The sequence below is a fragment of the Cervus elaphus genome, chromosome 16 (genome assembly GCF_910594005.1).
Source record: "Cervus elaphus chromosome 16, mCerEla1.1, whole genome shotgun sequence".
In the NCBI taxonomy this organism is placed as follows: domain Eukaryota; kingdom Metazoa; phylum Chordata; class Mammalia; order Artiodactyla; family Cervidae; genus Cervus; species Cervus elaphus.
Genome location: NC_057830.1, coordinates 28067297 through 28088710, shown reverse-complemented (window position 1 = coordinate 28088710; position 21414 = coordinate 28067297). Strand labels below are relative to the sequence as shown.

Genomic DNA, 21414 nt, shown 5'->3' with positions numbered 1-21414 from the left:
TCTAGATCACTAATATGCAACACAATAACTGTTTTTAGCCTGAATATGTTCATTACCAAGGATGACAGAGAAAAAATATTAGAGATAATATACATTAAGTTTTTATACTAAGTTAAGGAATAAACTCAATTACAAATAAATTTTGTAATCTTCAGAATAATGTATGTCTTTGTTATTAAGGTAATTACAACAATTTGACAAGTGAGAGAATCTAACATCTTGACTTTTGTTGTCTGTATCTGAAATCTGAAATCTATGTTAAATTGTCAATTTTCACTTGAAAAGAATACGAAAATCTAAGCCTACACACAGTATTCTGATGTTTAAGAGAAGGTGATTTACCACATTGTCAAGTTTGGTTTACTAGATTTCAAAGAGTTTCTAGGTTTTAAAACAACCTGGCCCATCAGCTTCTCTAGGGTCTTATGACCTTGGAATTGTTAGAAAAAAATCAGGTAAATTACATTTGTAAATCCCATTTAAGATGTTTAATTTTTTTTAATTCACTAAGTTATGAGACTGATTTACAGTAAGTTGTTTAGGAGATTTCAACCACTTGACTTAAACCATTAACCAAATAATGAAAGTATTCTTATATTAATACAAAAATTACTAATTTTATAAATAAAGCAAGAGTATTTATAAACTGGCTTAGAAAATCCAAGGTTTTTTTACAGTTTTAATAAATTCAACATTAATTTATAGTCCCAGGCAGCTATAAATAATCCAAAGCGTGCATAATAAAAAGATTAAAAAATCAACCCGATGTTGTTTGTTGCCTGCTTTTCTGGGCCTAGGTAGTAAGAGCATATAAGCCACAGCATCTGCCCTAGAGGAGCTAAGAGTCTAATAAAATAACAGAAATCACAACTCCTGGGAGGGGCCCAACCCAGTTTCCAGAACACAGAAAAGCTTCCTAAACTGGAGCACAGCATTATACCCAAGACAACCATGGACGTTCTTTATGTTCCAGTTTTGCTTAAAATTTCCTAATCCAGGATTCCAAACGTGCAATGTTTTCTTCATTCCAAATTTTAGTGAAACCACCTTGGCCAATGTCCATCTACCATGAATGTGGGCCACTAGGACACTCACCCACCAGCTGGGCTGAGTGAGGGCAGGAGTCCCTGTCTCCAGCCTCCGGGGGGAATCCGAATTAGCAGCAGTTCTCCTAAATGCCAGATGGCCTCTGATACAGGAACAGCCACTTTCTGAGACAGACAGGCTGCATTTTTGTTGTTGTTCAGTCGCTAAGTCCTGCCCGACTCCTTGTGATCCCATGGACTGCAGCACGCCAGGCTTCCCTGTCTTTCACTATCTCCCAAAGTTAACTCAAACTCATGTTCATTGAGTTGGTGATGCCATCCAACCATCTCATCCTCTGTTGCCCCCTTCTCCTCCTGCCCTCAATCTTTCCCAGTATCAGGGTCTTTTTCTAGCTTCATATCGGGTGGCCAAAGTAATGGGGCTTCAGCTTCAGCATCAGTTCTTCCAGTGAATATTCAGGGTTTATTTCCTCTAGGATTGACTAGTTTGATCTCCTTGCAGTTCAAGGGACTCTGAAGAGTTCTCCAGCATCACAGTTCAAAAGCATCAGTTCTTCGGCGCTCAGCCTTCTTTATGGTCCAACTCTCACATCCATATGTGACTACTGGAAAAACCATAGCTTTGACTAGGCAGACCTTTGTCACCAAACTGATTTCTCTGCTTTCTAATACACTGTCTAGGTTTGTCATAGCTTTTCTTCCAAGGAGCATAGCTTTTCTTTCATGGCTGCAGTCACCATCCACAGTGATTTTGGAGCCCAAGGAAACAAAGTCTGTCTGTTTTCACTGTTTCCCCATCTATTTGCCATGAAGTGATGGGACCAGATGCCATGATCTTAGTTTTTTGAATGTTGAGTTTTAAGCCAGCTTTTCACTCTCCTCTTTCATCTTCATCAAGAGGCTCTTTAGTTCCTCTTTGCTTTCTGCCATTAGAGTAGTATCATCTGCATATCTGAGGTTTTTGATCTTTCTCCCGGCAATCGTGATTCCCACTTCTGATTCATGCAGCCCAGCATTTCACATGATGTAATCTGCATAGAAGTTAAATGAGCAGGGTGACAATATTCAACCTTGATGTACCCCTTTCCCCATTTGGAACCAGTCTGTTGTTCCATGTCCAATTATAACTGTTCCTTCTTGACCTGCATACAGGTTTCTCAGGAGACAGATAAGGTGGTCTGGTATTCCCATCTCTTTAAGAGTTTTCCACAGTTTGTTGTGATCAACACAGTGAAAGGCTTTAGGATAGTCAATGAAGCAGATGTTTTTCTAGAATTCTCTTGCTTTTTCTATGATCCAACAGATGTTGGCAGAGAGAGTAACTATTATATAAAATGACTAGGCCCAAAGGAGTATATTAAAATTTTCTAAGAAATATAATAGTTTTCTATATGCAAAGGACCTATACAGTCCTTTGGCTAAGACCAAGATTCTGAACTAAAAGACCCTCCATTAACTCAGTGCAAAGGAAACCACTTTTTTTTTTTTCTTTTTTTTTAGGAAACCACTTTTAACACCAAAAATATCAGTCTTTACATGATAGTTTTGATTTTAGCATCTATGAATTAATAAAATGAAAAGACATTTAAAAGCACTGCTGAATTCTCAGTAGCTTTCTGCCATTCCATACTTTTAAAATAAGACTTATCATCTGTGTACATCTGAAAAATGATGGCACATATACAAGATACATTTATTCAGACAACAGATACCAGCTGGTGTTTATAGGGCCCCGAGGGATTGGAGGTGCTCATGTGGAAACCCCTGGACCAGAACCCCTGCTCAAAGGTTTCTTCCTGTTTCTGAAAAATAAAACAAAACATAACTGACTAACCCAAAGTTGGATGGCACACTGCTGGCAGTCACAAGCAGAACCTAAATGGCCTTGTTTACATCTTGTTGTTGATTACTATTCCACATACAAGCACATAGAAATCCAACACGAATGCTTGAGTAATAAAAGGCCACTTCCACACTCCTTCCACCAATCACAATGATACCCAAGCACATCACTCTCTTATTCCAGATTTCAAAGAACTTCAAGTACTCTCATCTTGCCCAACTCTAGTAAGAACTCACTCTTACCCCAGACCTCAGTGGTGTGCCAGGGAAGCCAAAGTCATGGGATAAATATGGCCCATTTTCCTGGAGCATTGAGTTCACACTAGGAGGTGCTTTGTTGGGCAATGATGGGGATATCTAAACTCTTTGAAGGTTCTGTCACTCCAGCGCCCAAGCAATCAGCAGAATCGTCTTGTCTTGGACCCTACATCTTGGCAGTATTGGTGAAGTTTCAAAGAATAGAACATTTTTTATACTGTGAGCAGGGAAAACAGATACACTTGTATTTCTATTAAGGAACATACTACTGCTTCAGTGAGATCAAAGAGGCTGCTGTGTGCATGCTCGGTCGCTTCAGTTGTTTCTGGCTCTTTGCGAGCCTGTGGACTGTAGCCTGCCAGGCTCCTCTGTCCATGAGATTCTCCAGGCAAGAATACTGGAGTGTGTTGCCATGCCCTCCTCCAGGGGATCTTCCCAATCCAGGGATCAAACCTGTGTCTCCTGTGTTGCAGGTGCACACAGGGACATTTAGGCCTTTACTGACGCAGCCACCAGGGAGGCTGCTACTAGGGCAGAAACAGAGTAAAATAATTGCCTCCAGGGCCTTGGGGCTGGTGCCAGCTGCTGGTGTGAACGAACCGGAACCTGTCACTTCTGGGCAAGATTAAAAAGACCAGCAGAGCTAGCTTTTTAAAATCTAGTTTGTCTACTTAAATTTCAGTCTTATTTTACCTTTGCCTGTGTTAAATTATCATGGCTGCCACAATCCGGTTTACCTGCCTGATGCAATTTCACTTTATCATAAGCTTTATTTACAAATTCTTGATTACAAATAGCATTCCTTAAAGCGGAATCCTTAACCATAGCTCAAAAGAAAAAGCTGCCCTTTTCACCATTCTGTTGGCTTCTTAAGGTACATTCTCAAAGTGTTAGCGTTTTTAAATTACATTTTCAACTCCGGATAGAGGTTTGGTGGTCAGAAAAAGCAAGTTGGAAACGCAAACTTGAAAGCAGTGAAAATAAGAAAGAAACTGACAGAGGTCTCTGGAGTCAAGGGTTGGAACGCGCACACATTAATCCTGCGGCTCCTTGAGCTTGAACCAAAGCGAAGGGACAGTCTGAGCCCAGTCCCAGCTGCTCTGAAAACCAAGGATGTGCTCAGAAGCTTACAATGGTTTGTATTACTGCCAAGAAGCAAGTGATCTGTTCATAGTGTCCTCTGAGTGAGAAACTATAAGAAAGCGGCATTCTGAAAAATGCACCATGACAAGACAGAAGTTTTCTTCTAAAGCAGTTTCAGACTTAAAACTTGATGACTGAAGATGAAGTAAACATAATAGAAGAACTAATAAAAAGGCAGAGGAACCAGAGATCAAATTGCCAAAATCGGCTGGAACATCGAAAAAGAGAGAGTTCCAGAAAAATATCTATTTCTGCTTTATTGACTATGCCAAAGCCTATGACTGTGTGGATCACATTAAACTGTGGAAAATTCTGAAAGAGATGGGAATACCAGACCACCTGACCTGCCTCTTGAGAAATCTATGTGCAGGTCAGGAAGCAACAGCTAGAACTGGACATGGAACAACAGACTGGTTCCAAATAGGTACAGAGGTACGTCAAGGCTGTATATTGTCACCCTGTTTACTTAACTTATATGCAGAGTACATCATGAGAAATGCTGGGAGGGAGGAAGCACAAGCTGGAATCAAGATTGCCAGGAGAAATATCAATAACCTCAGATATGCAGATGACACCATCCTTATGGCAGAAAGTGAAGAACTAAAGAGTCTCTTGATGAAGGTGAAAGAGGAGAGTGAAAAAGTTGGCTTAAAGCTAAACATTCAGAAAACTAAGATCATGGCATCTGGTCCCATCACTTCATGGCAAATAGATGGGGAAACAATGGAAACAGTGGCTGACTTTATTTCTCTGGGCTCCAAAATCACTGCAGATGGTGATTGCAGCCATGAAGTTAAAAGATGCTTACTCCTTGGAAGGAAAGTTATGACCAACCTAGACAGAATATTAAAAAGCAGAGACATTACTTTGTCAACAAAGGTCCATCTGGTCAAGGCTATGGTTTTTCCAGTGGTCAGGTATGGATGTGAGAGTTGGACTATAAAGAAAGCTGAGCACTGAAGAATTGATGCTTTTGAACTGTGGTGTTGGAGAAGATTCTTGAGAGTCTCTTGGACTGCAAGGAGATCCAACCAGTCCATCCTAAAGGAGATCAGTCCTGGGTGTTCACTGGTAGGACTGATGTTGAAGCTGAAACTTCAACACTTTGACCACCTGATGCGAAGAGCTGACTCATTTGAAAAGACCCTGATGCTGGGAAAGATTGAGGACAGGAGGAGAAGGGGACAACAGAGGATGAAATGGTTGGATGGTATCACCAACTCAATAGACATGGGTTTGGGTGGACTCCGGGAGTTGGTGATGGACAGAGGACATGTGCTGCATAGACATGTGCTGCAGTTCATGGGCTTGCAAACAGTCAGACACGACTGAGCAACTGAACTGAACTGAATCATAAGTGATTTGATTTAGGTCATACCTGAATTGCCTAGTGGTTTGATTAGATCTGATGGAGTACCTGAAGAACTATGGATGGAGGTTCATAATATTGTATAGGAGGCAGTGACCAAAACCATCCCCAAGAAAAAGAAATGCAATAAAGCAAATTGGCTGTCTGAAGAGATCTTACAAATAGCCGGGAAAAGGAGAAAAGTAAAAGGGAAAGGAGAAACGGAGAGATATACCCAGCTGAATACAGAATTCCAAAGAATAGCAAGGAGAAAGACTTCATAAGTGAACAATGCAAAGAAATAGAGGGAAAAAATAGAATGGAAAAGACTAGAGATCTTCTCAAGAAAATAGGGGATTGATACGAAGATGTACAAAATACAGGACAGAACTGGTATGGACCTAACAGAAGCAGAAGAGATTAAGAAGAGGTGGCAAGAATACAGACAAGAACTATACAAAAAGGTCCTAATGACCTGTATAACCATGATGGTGTGGTCACTCACCTAGATCCAACATCCTGGAGTGTGAACTCAAGTGGGCCTTAGGAAGCATTACTATGAACAAAGCCAATGAAGGTGATGGAATTCCAGCTGAGTTATTTACAATTCTAAAAGATGATGCTGTTAAAATGCTGCACTCAATATGCCAGCAAATTTGGAAAACTCATTAGTAGTCATACGACTGGGAAACATCAGGTTCAAAGAGAGTAAATAATTAGTCCACAGACTCAGAACTAAAAAGCGGTAAAGCCAGGATTCAAATCCAGGCCATCTGATTCCAGAGGAGAGGCATCAAACTGTTAGATTGATGTCCTCAAAAGACCCCCTTTAAAAACTGTTGCTTAGTCACCAAATCATGTCTGACTCTTTTTCAACCCCATGGACTGTAGCCTGCCAGGCTCCTCTGTCCATTGGATTTCCCAGGCAAGAATACTGCAGTGGGTCACCATTTTCTTCTCCAAAAAACTGAGACTTACCTAATTTTCATCTTTAAAGTTGTAGAATCTGAAATATTGTTTTTATCACTTACTGATTATTTCTAATTACTATGGCTTTATTAGATTTTACTTGCAAAATGACTACTGATAAAATAATAATTAAGAATATTTATCAAGAGCATCTTTGTTTTCTAGGAAGCACACTATTAACTGGAAAAAAATGTATAAAGTTGTAGACAGATGGGGTCAAGATTCTGACAAAGAAGCCCCAGAAGTTGCCAACTCACATCCAGGCACTGCCTACCCCACCTCTCACTGCAGATAGGGTTTGTTTCTTGATTTTCTGAATGTAATGGCTACACAGTAAAGCGCAAGTGAAAAAAAAAAAAGCAGTATCTCATCAAGTTTCTAATGACACAAGACAAAACTAAAACTTGACTCTACTGTTTACATATAGGTGAACATAGGCTTAGGGAAGGAAAGGTACCAGTCAGAGTCTGTGTGATATGAGCTCAATTTTTTATTATTTGGAATGGGGGGAAGGTAATTGACAAAGAGTAACTCACAAACACAGCCTAGTAGATTTTTTCCAAAATTATTTGTTCTCAGTCAGCAACTGGGATATAAATATCTTACTATGGTTAGGCATTCAACAATGGCTGCCTAAGTACCGGGAGCACTTATTACTCACCACTGCCAAACAACCAATGCCTGGAAAGAACACATTATTTGAGAGAATACTGGTTTTGAAAGAGGCACAAGAGGTTGCCCAAAATCCCTCCTTTGAAAACAGGAGAAGCTGGGTACAGGATCAGAGTACATCAGGGCAGAGGCCACTGCAAAACAACACTCTCTGGGCCTGAGCCAGGGGCCAAACCTCAAGTGAGAAGAGACACTAGCCCACTAGCCCAGACCCTCAAAAAGGCCTGAGTGGTCCAAGTCAGGAGCACCCCTGGCTACCAACAAGACTAAAAACAATCTGTCCATTCAGGAAAGTTTCTCAAATTCCTAATTTTGGTCCACAAAACTGTGATTAATTAAGATGAATCTTAACGATTAAGATTGAATCATATGCTTACAAATCACAGGTCACCAAATACCCGAGAAAACAAATCATAATGACATTCACAAACACATATTGAGTCAACAACCTATATATTTAGATTCTCAATAACTGCAGATATTGGAATCATCAGATACAGAATAGCTATGTGTGTAATATTTAAAGAAATGAAAGATACAGTCACAAAGATAACCAACAAAAGAATATCATGAATGAACAGATTAAATTTAAAAAAAACTGTGGAACTTTTACAAATAAAATTGTTAAAATCAAAAACTCCAGCGGGGAGGAGCGAGAAAGGAATAGGGGATTAAGACGTACAAGCTGCTATGTATAAAATAATCTATAAGGATATATACTACAACACAGGGAATATATCCAATACTTCATAATATCTATAAATGGAGGACTATAACCTTTAAAAACCGTGAATCACTATGCTGTATACCTGAAACATATATAATTGCTGTTGTTTAGTCACTAAGTCATGTCTGACTCTTTGCGACCTCATGGACTATATAGCCTACCAGGCTCCTCTGTCCATGGGATTCTCTTGGCAAGAATACAGGAGTGGGTTGCCATTATATATTATTGCACATCAACTATACCTCATTAAACTATAAATTTTTTTAAAACTCCAAGAAATAGTTACATTTAAACTTTAATTTAAACATTAAATCAGACACAGCTAAAGAAAGAATTACTGAGCTGGAAAATATACATAAACACTTTTACTGTATGAGACTACAGTACTGCAAGTAAGATTGAGTTTAAGAATTGAATAGTGTTGATCAAAGAGATCGTGAGTTGTCTCAGTCCATCTACACAACAATGAAAATTGTAGTACTAGTAATAAAAAAAAAAATAATAAGGGGAAATTCATTTTTCTTCACAGGAATAATCTTTTGACAAGTAATTCCAAGACAGTCATTCAAAGACCCTTCCTCATGGAGTAAGACACAGGTGCTTGCATGTACATGGAAGCCCAGGAAGGATACTTCAAAGACTTCAAGCAGTGGAGAGGAAGTCTCTTCAAAACTTCTAAAGAGGAAAACTTCAGTGAGCGCCACAAGGTAGGGAAGAATGGAGGGTAGCTTATGTTCCCCTGTGCATCCTTTTGCAGCTTTTAAATTATGTATTGTCTATTAATGAAAGGGAATTTTCAAGTTTGGGGAACATATAAAAAGACACAAGCTGCAAGGCCCCTCAACAGAATGATATACCTGAGGAAAATTTTAAGAACAAAAGCCTAAAATTATTGGACAATGGCCTGGGCAAATCTCCTTAGAAAACACCCTGAATATAACAGGTACAGCACTACAGAAAACGGTTATTTCCACATATTTATGTGAGGTGAGAATCTTGGGAAACTCGGGATATTGGGACAAAGGCAAAAAACACATTTGAATGTGATAGGGGAGCTGACTTTATTTCAAACTCACTTTCAGAAATCAAGAGGCAACATCATATTTTGGAGGTCATGGGTCCTGATCCACTCCTCTGCTATAGGGCTTTGTGAAATTGCTCAGTCATGTCCAACTCTTTGTGACCCCATGGACTGTAGCCTGCCAGGCTCCCTAATTCATGGGATTTTCCAGGCAGAGGACTGGAGTGGGTTGCCATTTCCTTCTCCAGGGCAGCTACAGGGCTACGTCTCAGAAAAAGCTGGAGAAGCACAGGCGAAGGGATTTTGACAAAGCAGAGAGAATGTACATTTTGATTTGACTTATCAAGAGATACCACAGACCAAAGCTTCTTCTTATCTATGGCTTCTTACCCCAAAAAACAGGAAAGAAGAAACTGTATGATAAACAGAACATTCTTCCATTGATTGAACTCAGTAGCCTATTGTTAAAAAAAAAGCAAAGAAAACTAATGGTTAGAGTAATAATACTGGTTTTATCAATTTGCACACTCTAGTACAAATTCCACTTTCACAAACAGAAAAATACAGTTTCAAAACTCCTGGGTAATATCAGCTGTGAGCCATGGGGCAAATTACTTTTCTTCTCTGAACCTGAGGCTCACTTCACAAAATGGGAATTATTATTTTAAAAACTGCCTCAAAGGTCAATGTGAGGATTTAATGAAACTGTTTAGAACCTGGCAGGTGGCAAGAACAAAATGACAGCTATTATTGCTGTGGTTATTTTTAAATTTTTACTAATTTCTAGTCATAAAATCAAGGTTGTGTTCACCTTTTAATAATCTTAAAAGAAAGTTTATTATAAAATTAATAATGTTGGCAAGACTAAGAAAACTTTTAAGTTCACAAACTATTTTCAAGACTTTGCACAAAAGGAAAAGGGTGGAAGGGGAATTCCCTGATGGTCCAGTAGCCAGGACTCAGCACTCTCACTGCCGGGGCCCAAGTTCCATCCCTGGTCAGGAAACTAAGAGCAGCCAAGAAAAAAAAAAAAAAGAATTTATAAATGCTTAAAAGTATCATGAACAAGTAAACTATTGTTTCCTATTTACAAACCAATCAAGTAACTGGGGTAAAGGAGCTGGTAGAGAAGTTTAATGCTCAGCTTCTTCTCTTAGTTCCTAGGTGAGAAAACAAAATTAACCCTTTTGAAAAGATAGGTAACAATAAAAAGAAGTATTTTATTCGTGATTTTTCCCTTGCCTGAATCCAAAAATGATTTTACAGTGACTCAACACTATATGTAAGAATGTGCTGAATAACATGATTAAATATGACTTTTATTCACTTTCTATTTAGCAATACTTTGTTACAAGCCAAGTTTTAGTAACTTTATAGATTTAACACTAAATCCTCTTTAAGTTTACAGTTCAAATTTTTAAGCCAATCAAAGTGGAATTCTCTTCTCTGACTAGTACAACCTCATCACACTTTACTGTCACTGTTTCATGAGTAATACTTTGCCCACCTTCCTTACGAAAAAAATACACATTAAATGTTGATAACCACCAAACCTGGTTGATGGGTACATGGGATCTGCATACTGTTCTCTTTCCTTCTTAATAGGTTTGAAAGTGTTCATAATAAAACTTCTTTTTAACACTACTTTTGAAATAAAAAATATAATAAATATAAATCTGTCTTACTGGCAAGACCCAAGCCAATCAAAGGGTCAGAAAACATCCAGGACATGTTACGTCAAGATTGTCAAAAGATCAAAACAAAACAGAAACTTATGGAAAACGCTGTGTCTGAAAAGTTAAATAAAATTGGGAATAAGAGAAAACCATATGCCCCAAACTTCAAACCAAAGATAGGAAACACTTATCTACTCAAAGAACTGGGAGTATTTATGAAAACAGTAAATAAAAACTGTATGCTCTTGATACACATAAGCCATTGAGTGCTATGTGGTAATTTTCATAAAAAATATTTGGATTCATTGCCAACTTCAATTCTGATAGATTTTAGTTTTATTCTGTTCCTTTAATAATAATGAAGCTGTGCTGGTGGCATTTTAAAAAATCACATTGAATGATACTTATTTAAAAACAGAAAATAATTTAAAATGAGTAACAATAAAGTACTTCCTGCTTTAAACTTACTATTTCTATGAAAGTATGTTGGAGTATGAATCTTTTTCATTTTTCATTATTTTCTTATATCAGAAAAAAGTTCTATTATTTATTTCTATTCATCAACTGCAATACATTAAATGTACTTTGAACTTATTGCAGTGATTTGATTAACTAAAGAAAGTTTACACATTATTTTCCAGGCGCCTAATTTGTTAACAAGAGGAGCTGGCATTACTGACTTTGTTAATCACAAACAGAATCAAGGTGCTATTACCAGATCTGCTGACTGTGGAAGTCCAAGGTCCAGGAGTACAGTGAGTCACACACATGAGTCTCAACAGAATCTCTAACCCTTCCAGTCAACTGGGAAAAATGACTCATCAAAGTACTCCTTCCATTAACAAGAGAAGTTAACCTTTCACTCAAATTCATCAATCAACTTTCAAAACAATCAAACCAAACTTGGTAATAAAATGCAATTTTATATTGCAGACTAACACCTAATTACATAAGTTCACTACTTTGTTATATTTTGTTCACAGTCTAAAATGGGTTCAGCCATGGTTAAAAGTGACTAACTGGAAGAAATTCATGATGATTCAGTGAACACAGGGCAGAACAATCAATTGAAAGAAATGAAAATCTTACTATTTTTCCTACAGTTTTTTAAAATTACGGATTACAGTATCTCATCTCTTGGCATCTCTTACCATGTAACAAGTTTAAGTTAGTCAAATTTTTAACTTAATGAATTTTGTATTTTTGTCATCATATAGAGGCCTTCTCTTACAGAAAAAAAATTTTTTTCTGATAATAATTTTTCTTAGATGCTTAAATAAATCTATATATTTAGCTCTGATCCATCTGGAATTTCAGAGAATAGTTATCATTGCTTGGGCTCTAAGGTAACTATAGAAACTTCTGTTTGAAATCTTAAGAGACTGATCAAATGGAAGAGGCTAGACAGGGTAAATACTGAGATACTCCAGCATGAGAAGTCAGAAGAGGAAAACAATATTCTCCTAGAACACTAGAATTGAGTAAGCTGAAGAAAATCTAAGGTCTCTTATACTTTCTAAGCTACAGTGATAGGTCATGCTTTTTCATATATGAAGGAAAGAAACAAACACTTTCAATATACAAATTTAAAAACTGAGATTACAGCAGAGGGTGTGTTTCTAGAGCAAGACAGCCTCTTGGATCTATCACCTACTTTCCTTGGAAAGTTATTTAAATATTGTGCCCTAGATTCCTTGTATATAAAATGGGGATAATTAGTAATACCTTCTCCTCAGGCTATTGTGGGAATGTAATGAGATAGTTCATGTACACTGTTTCAAACAATGTTTGATAGAATGATTCCTTGATAGTTATTAGCTATTTTTATTATTACACAAGAAAGTATAATAATTCTGCATAATAATAATTACAGCAGGTGGCAACTTCTGAAAGGAACATGCTACAAGTTTGTAAGTCAATAAACTGAATGTAGAAATACATATTCCTATTGAAATACTGTTATAAATTATTAACATAATACATGCGGTCTATTTTCAAAAGGTACCTAAAATTCAGTTTCTGGTCACTATGCCATTCATAACATTGTTTCTACGGCAAAATAAACTTTTAGTTTCAATCAAGTGTTCTAAGAGTTTCTAGATTTATATTTTAGAAATAAATATATATCTGAAAAGCTATAAAAAGCATCAGAATCTCAGAAGAGATAAATTCCAGAGACTCAAAAGAAACACTCATTTTTATAATAATGAAATGAGGCAAGCCAATAGGACTACTTCATTGAGGGCTCATAATTTCACCTTGTTTATGTAAGGCTGCTGGCACAAAATTGGTTTAATTGATGGTAACTAAAAAATAAGTACTGTGTTTTTAGATATTCTGCCCTTGTTCATTATTAATAAAGACACTTGGGGTGCTTGTTTTAACTTCCAATATTCTGAATTAACAGTGAGGCCCAGGTTCACAAACTGAGACTCCTATATTAAAACTGGTGTTTCTTGGTAGTTTCCAATATAAACACATGGAAATGGATGTTTACCCCTGGGGACATTGCTACTAAGCCAATCCACTATTCCCTTGTTCTGAGAGAGGAATTAGAAAAGGGAGAAAGTATAGTTCTGAGAAGGAACAAGAAGCCCTGATATTCATCCCAGGAGTCCCCAGGAGTCTGCAGCCTTCTGAAGTCATTCAAGCCCCCAGCGGGCAACAAGGGGCACTGATGCTCAACCAGTGTTCACCACACAACCATACTGCTAAATACAGAAATGCCGTCATAGGCAGGTCAGCGTCTGCTGTGGTGGCAGGGGTGGGGGGCTGTCAATACCACCCCAGCCTGGCAACAACAGGATTAACGAGGGTTAATGCCTGGCTACTGCTGCGGGGGGTGGGGTGGGCATCTGTGGGAGAGGCCAGAAGGCCACACGGGACAAGGGATTTGCCCAACACACCTCCTTTCTCACATGAACTTCAAGTGGTCTGTCTGGCAACTTTCTGAGTCAGCACATTTCAAGGTGGCCATTGAGGACGTTATGGGGTGAACATTCACCCTTCCTAAGAGATACCCCCACGCCCCAGCTGAACCTCATATCCTTCTGCTAATTTACCTGTCTCTGACAGTTATGCAGCAGATAAGTGAACAGGGCAAATACCAAAAGAACAAGACCTTCTCAAAATTCCAGATCCTGGAATATTTAGAGGCAGATGCCATGACGTCTGGGATTAGCTTTAAAATACTCCAGGGGAAGAAGGGGGAGTGAGAGCAGATGAGAACAGATGAAATAAGAATGGTGAAATGCCAAAATATGCTGAAGTTGTGTGATGGATACATGCGAGCTCATCAAATCATTCTTTACTTTGTGTGTATGTTTCCAAATGTCCATAATAAAGGTAATAAATAAGTAAATCCATTTTTTAAACTATCAAAATCCCCTTCAATGTTAATTAACTTTCCCAAGGTCCTCATACCAACAAAGGGGAAAGGGAGACTCAAACTCCAGATTTTAGTTACTGTTGTCTTGCTAAAAGATTCAAGGCCAGAGCCTTTTTGACTACATCCTGCTACTTCCGAGGGGTTTAAAGACAAATGCAAAGAAAGCAAAGTGCGAAAGGTATTACTGAGGACATCAAACATCTTGCTTTTGGAAATCCTAGTTACCTTTAGACACTTCTTTCCTTTATATACTTTTTATTTTAATGAGTACTACAGGTTAAATATTGAAATTGTGAAGACTGCTAAGTAAGAATGAATGACTGTCATCAGCTTACCTGTCGAAGGTCTCCAGTGGAGACACTAATGATAAGAGTTGGGATAATCATGAAGCAGGCATTGTAGAAAAGCACTCCATATTTCCCTAACTCCTGCAAAAGCCAAGAAAACTCCACTCAATTTTAGAAATATAAAGCGTCAGATTTCCTAGAGCCATTTATTCGCCTGGAGCTATTTATACAACCACGTACTTATGCAGAGTTAGAATACACATTCTGACCAGTTCTGTATTTGAATATTTTCAGCAAATTTCTGGTGTAAAATAAAATGCTTCATTTCAAGAATACTGTGATTTTTTAAAAAAATTTGTTTTACCCAAAAAATGAGATATAAAATGGATGGAGCTGGATGGACTCCGAGGTTCCACCAATCTTTAACATGCTAATTTTTTTTTTTTAAAGCATGCTATTCAAAACAGGAAGTCTGGAACAAAGTCAATAGCATTAAAAATGTTAATATAAACAAAACTTCTTAAAAACATCTGCTCCTTCTATTAAGGGACAGCAGGGTTAAAACACCAGGTATCTTGTTTCCAGTCGTGCATAAATTTAATTTTCATTAAAGAGACGACATCCACCACTTTCCATACAAGGTGACATATTATGATTCTCAAAAGGCAACAAACCCAGTTTTGTAAAACCGCCATTAAAAAATAAATGATAATACAGAAAAATACAGTGCAGATAAAAAACAGCTCATAGGAATAAGCCTGTCCATCAAAGCAAACATCCTCACTCAACACAAAGAACTTGGAACAAAGGAACATATGCCTGGCCCATCCTCCAGAGCTTCCGGCACAGCTGGGATGGGGGTAAGGGTTTGGAGCTCCAACCCAGGGGCAGCCACACGGGAGGAAAGCCCATCTGCCCCCCCGCCCCTCATGAAAGGGCCTGATCATTTATCCATTCCAGTCATCTAACTCCACAGAGGAGGAAACTGAGGTTTGGAGAAGTGCAGTCACATTAACCAGTCAGGCTGGTGGCTCAGATGGTAAAGAATCTGCCTACAATGCAGGAAACATGGGTTCGATTCCTGGGTCAGGAAGAGCCCCTGGAGAAGGGAATGGCAGCCCACTCCAGTATTCTTGACTGGAGAATTCCATGAGCAGAAGAGCCCGATGGACTAGAGTCCATAGGGTCATAAAGACTCAGACACCACTGAGTGACCTTCACTTTCACTTTTTTCAGCAATACTTGTATCTGTAACCCACATCTCCAGACTCAAATTAGAGCTGCTTTCAGAATATTCCTGACTTTACTTGATCACTAATGGTGATGGTAAAAAACTTCTAGTTTTACTTTGCCTTTCAAAATGATCCCCTTTCTATGTAGCATTCTTTCTTTGCACCCAAAATAGTGCCTGTTTTTCCATTCCTACCTAATTTTCACCCAAAATTTTGCATGACAAGGAATAACAAGAACCTATGCACAGTATAATTAAAAAGAAATTCGTAATCTGTAGATCATAACGTGTAAATTAAATTACATGCCCGCTTTACAAGTTTATTTTTTCATGTTATTTCAGGGGTCAGATGACAAAGCCAAAAAGCCAAAAGAGTGAAAATCTGGTACCTTTGGGTCCATTTTCTGTTTGGTGTAAACGCCATTTGCTGCTGTGAAGATATCATTCAGGAATACAAAAATATAGCCTTCCAAGTTAAAAGCAAGGTCAGAACTGGGAGGGAGAATACAAAGGAATATGATTATCAGAAACTCACAGCTTGACCTCAGAGGCCTTCTGTTTTCTCTTTCCCTGATCAAATCCATTTGTAGTGCTAGTAAGACTGCCTTTTCTCTGACATACTTTCCCCCTGTGTGGCGGTGACTGGCTGATGCTTCTCCCCTGCCTCCAGACAAGAACAAAATCAGGCCACCAGGAGGCTTCAACTTAATCAGAACAGCTTAAAACCAGACAGACATTAACCATCTTCCTTTGACTAGGAAGCCCTTGTTTTGCTAATAAATCAGCATGAGCCTTGTTTTTCTAAGGGGAGTGATTTGTTCAACCCACCTGTGGCTTTTCTTATTGTAGTACACAGGGCCATCCCCAGAGTACAGTCCTCTGGGGACAGCCGGGCAGGGACAGGCCAAAGAGGTCAAATGAGGGACTGACATGTCCATCTGGTCCCCAGTCACTTTACCACCAATACCCTCACTATCCTGTCTGTCAAAAAGGCAAGGCAGGGTCCATTTCCTTCTCTGCAACCCCTTTAAGGCCTCTTTCTCCCCATTCTTTGAAGCCATCTCTTCAATTTCCATTGTAAATTAACAACGCTAGTATAAACATGTTTGAGGGGAATAGGGCAAAGGCAGCAGAGTAAACAACAGCTAAGCCCAGATATGATTCATCACCTGCACTTGACTTTGCAAACAGTACCACACCCACGTCATAATTCATAAAACATCATAATTCATAAGTATGAATAATATACTTATGAATTATGTATTGTCAAGGAGGTTTCCTCTACCATCTCTGGGTCAGTATCTGGGGGCCTGCAAATTTAACTGACAATAGACAGCGTAACAGGAGAAAAAAATACAAATTGTATTAAATATTTTACATGCACAGCAGTTCACAGAAACAGAAAAGAAATGAAGCTCAAAGAGGTGGTTAGACTACGGAGCTTATATACCACATAAACATAGCTGAGGGCGTGGGCCTCAAGGAATAAATCAATTGTGGAAAAGGCACTGGGAAATATACAAAGGAAACTTATGGAAGATAAGGTTGTTTTAATAAGGTCTGCTTATGCTGACTCATCTTGATGCTAACTCTCTGCGTCTGGTGATAAGAACTGCTTTCCTCTTCTGACCGAGGACCAGGGACACCTTCACAAAGGGAAATTTATGGTCTACTTTTAGGCAGACTTAAAGGGGAGGGCAGAGAACTCTTCCCACACTTGTTGATTCTCAAATGCCTTCAACTCAAAATAACATTTACGTCAAAGTGGCACATTTGGGAGTGGCATATCCTCGTCCCCTTCAGTATCAAAATAAGATTATTTCTAACCCAAAAGAGGGAAATATGCAAAAACTGCATCAAGATTGGAATGCAAATTGAACCAGACTTTGCCTGAAGCTTCCACTGGTATTACTTACCTACAAATATATTTGTGACATTATGATTTTAAATCATTGTAAATCGGAATTCTGTGGTTCAATCACAAAAACAGAATCTCTCAAAGGAGAGTTTTCCAAATTGTGCCTACCCCACTCAGCTCAGTGTAAAGAAGAACCTGCACAAAAGATGGGCTTACTACAAGGGACTGGTATATGTTACAAGAGTCTATGGAAGCTCCTGAGAGTCTAAACTAGAATTGTCTGGAAAATGTAAAACAGTGTAAGTAAAATAAGGATTTTGTATAACCAAAAAAAAAAAAAAAAAGAATCTTAGGATGGCAAAGAGTTGAATGGGCAAAAAATGGAAGATTCCAGAGGAATGGAAAGGAAGCCTTTTACTCACTTCCTCAGAGAGCCTTAGGGGAATTCTTGAGAGTTTTCACATCTCCTACTTGAGGGGGACCAAGAATTCCCAACAGCATCTGTTTAGGCCAGTTGTGAAAGCACAGAAGTTTGAGAAGAATTTACTTGTGTTATAAATGGGGGCAGATTCATGGTTAACCCTTGGGATGTCATTTAGGGCTGTTCACAGACATTCTGTTTCAACTGTTGTTGGCCACGTGACTTGCTTTGGTAACACATGTCACTTCTGGGGAAAACTTTGGAGAGCCAGTGTACAATTCCCCATATGCCTTCTTCCTTTCTTGATGAGAAAGGAAACCCCCTTTGAGGCAGAGGTTCCATCAGCCTGGGTCCCTGAGTAGCTATAATGGGCAGAGCACCCCCACAGCATTAACTGATGTTGGTATGTATGTGGAGTGGGGGGGAAATATATTTGGTATGTTAAACAACCAAGATGTGGGGACTATTTGTTATAGCAGCCCAAACTGGCTCATCTGTACTTGCATTTGATGAATTAATTTGAGTGACAGCAAAGAATGGTGGGGTTACAGCTGGCCTGCAGCTAAGACTGCACTCATCACCCATAGGAAGGTTATCCATTCTGTGGGTGCTGAGGAAAGAAAAAGTGGAGAATTGCTACTCCAAGCTGGCTCTTGGGTAGAAGTCAGATGTTTCAGGAAGCACTATTTACCCCTTCAGCTCATTAGAGTTATCACATATGTTAAATATGAGCTGAATTCATACCAACTGCTTCTGGAAATGTGCCTTCACACATACAGTACCTGAACTGCTATTCCTCAAAGACTTACATTTTTATAAACTAATTTTTGTAAACATCTTCAATGACTTTTAAATCAGTGGTTTTCAAACTGAGCTCCAAGAAACCTAGAAAAGAGAGGAGGCCCAGTGGAGACCTCAGACCCCTACAGGAGGAAGGCACTTTCAAAAGAACAATCCCCTTTTTAGCTACTTTATGTATCTTATTTTGTTTGAACAAAAGTCTTCATGACCTAAACTTAGGCTCTAAGTGTGGCTGCTTAAGGTCTGTACCAGCACTGAAACCAAATAGGCCAGCTTTCAAGGGAACTGAGCTCAGACATAGCTATAATTGGAGAAGAGGAAATTACAGATAAAAATTCAAATAATAAACCCTGGCCTAGGTAAGGTACTAAACACATTTATAACAATAATTTGTTGTTCAGTTGCTAAGTCATGTCTGACTCTTTGCAAGTGCATGGACTACAGCACACAAGGCTTCCTTGTCCTTCACTATCTCCTGGCATTTGTTCAAATTCATGTCCACTGAGTTGGTGATGCTATCTAACTATCTCATCCTCTGCCATCCCTTTCTCCTTTTGCCTTCAATTTTTCCTAGCATCAGGGTATTTTCCAATGAGTCATCTCTTTGCATCATGTGGCCAAGGTATTGGAGCTTCAGCTTCAGCATTAGTCTTTCCAATGAATATTCAGGGTTGATTTCCTTTAGAATTGACTGGTTTGATGTCCATGCAGTCTAAGGGACTCTCAAGAGTGTTCCCCGGCACCACAGTTCAAAAGCATCAATTCTTTGGCACTCAGCTTTCTTTATGGTCCAACTCTCACATTGCTACATGACTACTAGAAAAATCAGCTTTGACTATATGGACCTTTGTTGGCAAAGTGATGTCCCTGCTTTTTAATACGCTATTAGGTTTGTCATAGCTTTTCTTCCAAGGAGCAAGCGTCTTTTAATTTCATTGCTGCAGTAACCAACCACAGTGATTTTGGAGACCAAAAAAAGAAAGTATGTCACTGTTTCCACTTTTTCCCCTTCTATTTGCAATATAACAATAATAAACATCATTATTATTGCTAATATCTGTCACCATCTACTAGGATGGAAACTCCACGAAGGCAAGAATTCTTGTCTGTTTTATTAACTGCTGGATTCTTCAGCACACAGAATGATGCCTGGAATACAGTAAATGCTTCAAAATGTTTCTGTTGAACTCAGCCATAAATTTGAGTGAATCCTGCCTCACTATTATCTCATTTAATTCTCACAAGTGACTGTATTAGGTGGATGCTACTCTAATCTGCACTTAACAGTCAAAATAACTGAGACACAGGGAGGCTGACTAGCTTGTTCTTAGTTATCCAGCTGGTAAGTGAGGAGACTAGAATAAGGTTCCAGACATCCTGGCTCTGTAGCCCACGCCATTAATTTGCAATTGATGATCCAGAACTCTTGTTTCTAAATGAGTTAATGAAACTAGTTTAACTGAAATTCCTCCAACCTTTTCTTTCTTCCCTTCACTTCATGTAGGTTTTTCTCTTCTATTACTGTTGTACCTCCATATCCACAGGGGATTGGTTCCAGGACCCCACACCTCTACCCCCTCCACTTGCAGATACCCAAATCTGTGCATGCTCAGGTCCCTTATACAAATCGATGTGCAAAGTCTGTATGCAACCTATGTTGTTGTTGTTGTTGTTAGTCACTCAGTCGTGTCTGACTCTTGACCCCATGGACTGTAGCCCATCAGGCTCCTCTGTCCATGGAATTCTCCAGGCAAGAATACTAGAGTGGGTAGCCATTCCCTTCTCCAGGGGATCTTCCTGACCCAGGGATCAAACCTGGGTCCCCTGCATTGCAGGTGAATTCTTTTACGATTTGAGCCACCAGGGAAGCCCTAATCTATGTATACCCTCCCATATACTTTAAATCATCTCTAGATTACTTATAATACTTAATACAATGTAAATACCATGTAAATAGTTGCCAGTACACAGAAAATTCAAGTTTTGCTTTTGGGGATTTTCTGGAATTAAAAAAATATATTTTTGATCCACACCTGGTTAAATCCACAGATGCAAAAGCCTCAGATACAAATGGCTAAATGCATCATAAATGAGGAAACAGGCCCAGAGAGGTTAAGAAAGAGCTGACAGACAGCAGGGTTAAGTTTCCAACCCAAGAAAAGTAACTGAACACATACTTTAAACACTGTGCTATAAAAGGAGTCTGAGTGCCTGCTTTCAGATGCAAACTTGAAGTCCTTATTCCTGGTCAGGCTTATTAATGAATAAGATAGCAGTCATACACTGGTACTGGCTCATGTCCCAAACATACAAATACATTTAATGAGAGTATTCCACCCTTGGAAATACTGACCGCTAAGGCATTACCAGATGCTAAAACAAATCAGCATATAAGGGCTTTATAAATCTGTTATATTCTTAGCCTAAGAACTTCTCAAAACTCTTGGTAAAATTTTTATATTGAAGACAAACATTCAGTAATAAAAGTACACAGTTCATTCCTTTTATGAAGAAAAGCTGTATTAATATCTTGTAATGCTCTCTATACATATTTCTCGAAAATGTTCTGGCCAACTTGGAACTCAGTTTGACTTTCACAATAATATATGGAGGTTTCACTAACATCAACAGATTTGTCTCTTAGCTGTTCAATTCAACTGCAACCAGATGGAAAATGAAAAATGAGGACAGGGCCAGGCCTGTTGTCAAAGACACAAAGGAGTTAT

General features: G+C 38.7%; 1 protein-coding gene across 4 annotated transcripts in view; it reads right to left on the bottom strand.

The window, feature by feature from the left end:
* SLC35D2 (solute carrier family 35 member D2) overlaps nucleotides 1–21414 on the bottom strand; it is a 53106-nt gene that overhangs the window by 3953 nt on the left and 27739 nt on the right. For all 4 annotated transcript variants that reach the window (XM_043927669.1, XM_043927667.1, XM_043927666.1 and 1 more), the window contains 3 exons: nucleotides 15998–16100; nucleotides 14426–14518; nucleotides 9417–9484 (listed from right to left, as the gene is read on the bottom strand). In XM_043927669.1, coding sequence (XP_043783604.1) covers nucleotides 9417–9484; nucleotides 14426–14518; nucleotides 15998–16100 — 264 coding nt within the window. The remainder of the gene's footprint in view (nucleotides 1–9416; nucleotides 9485–14425; nucleotides 14519–15997; nucleotides 16101–21414) is intronic.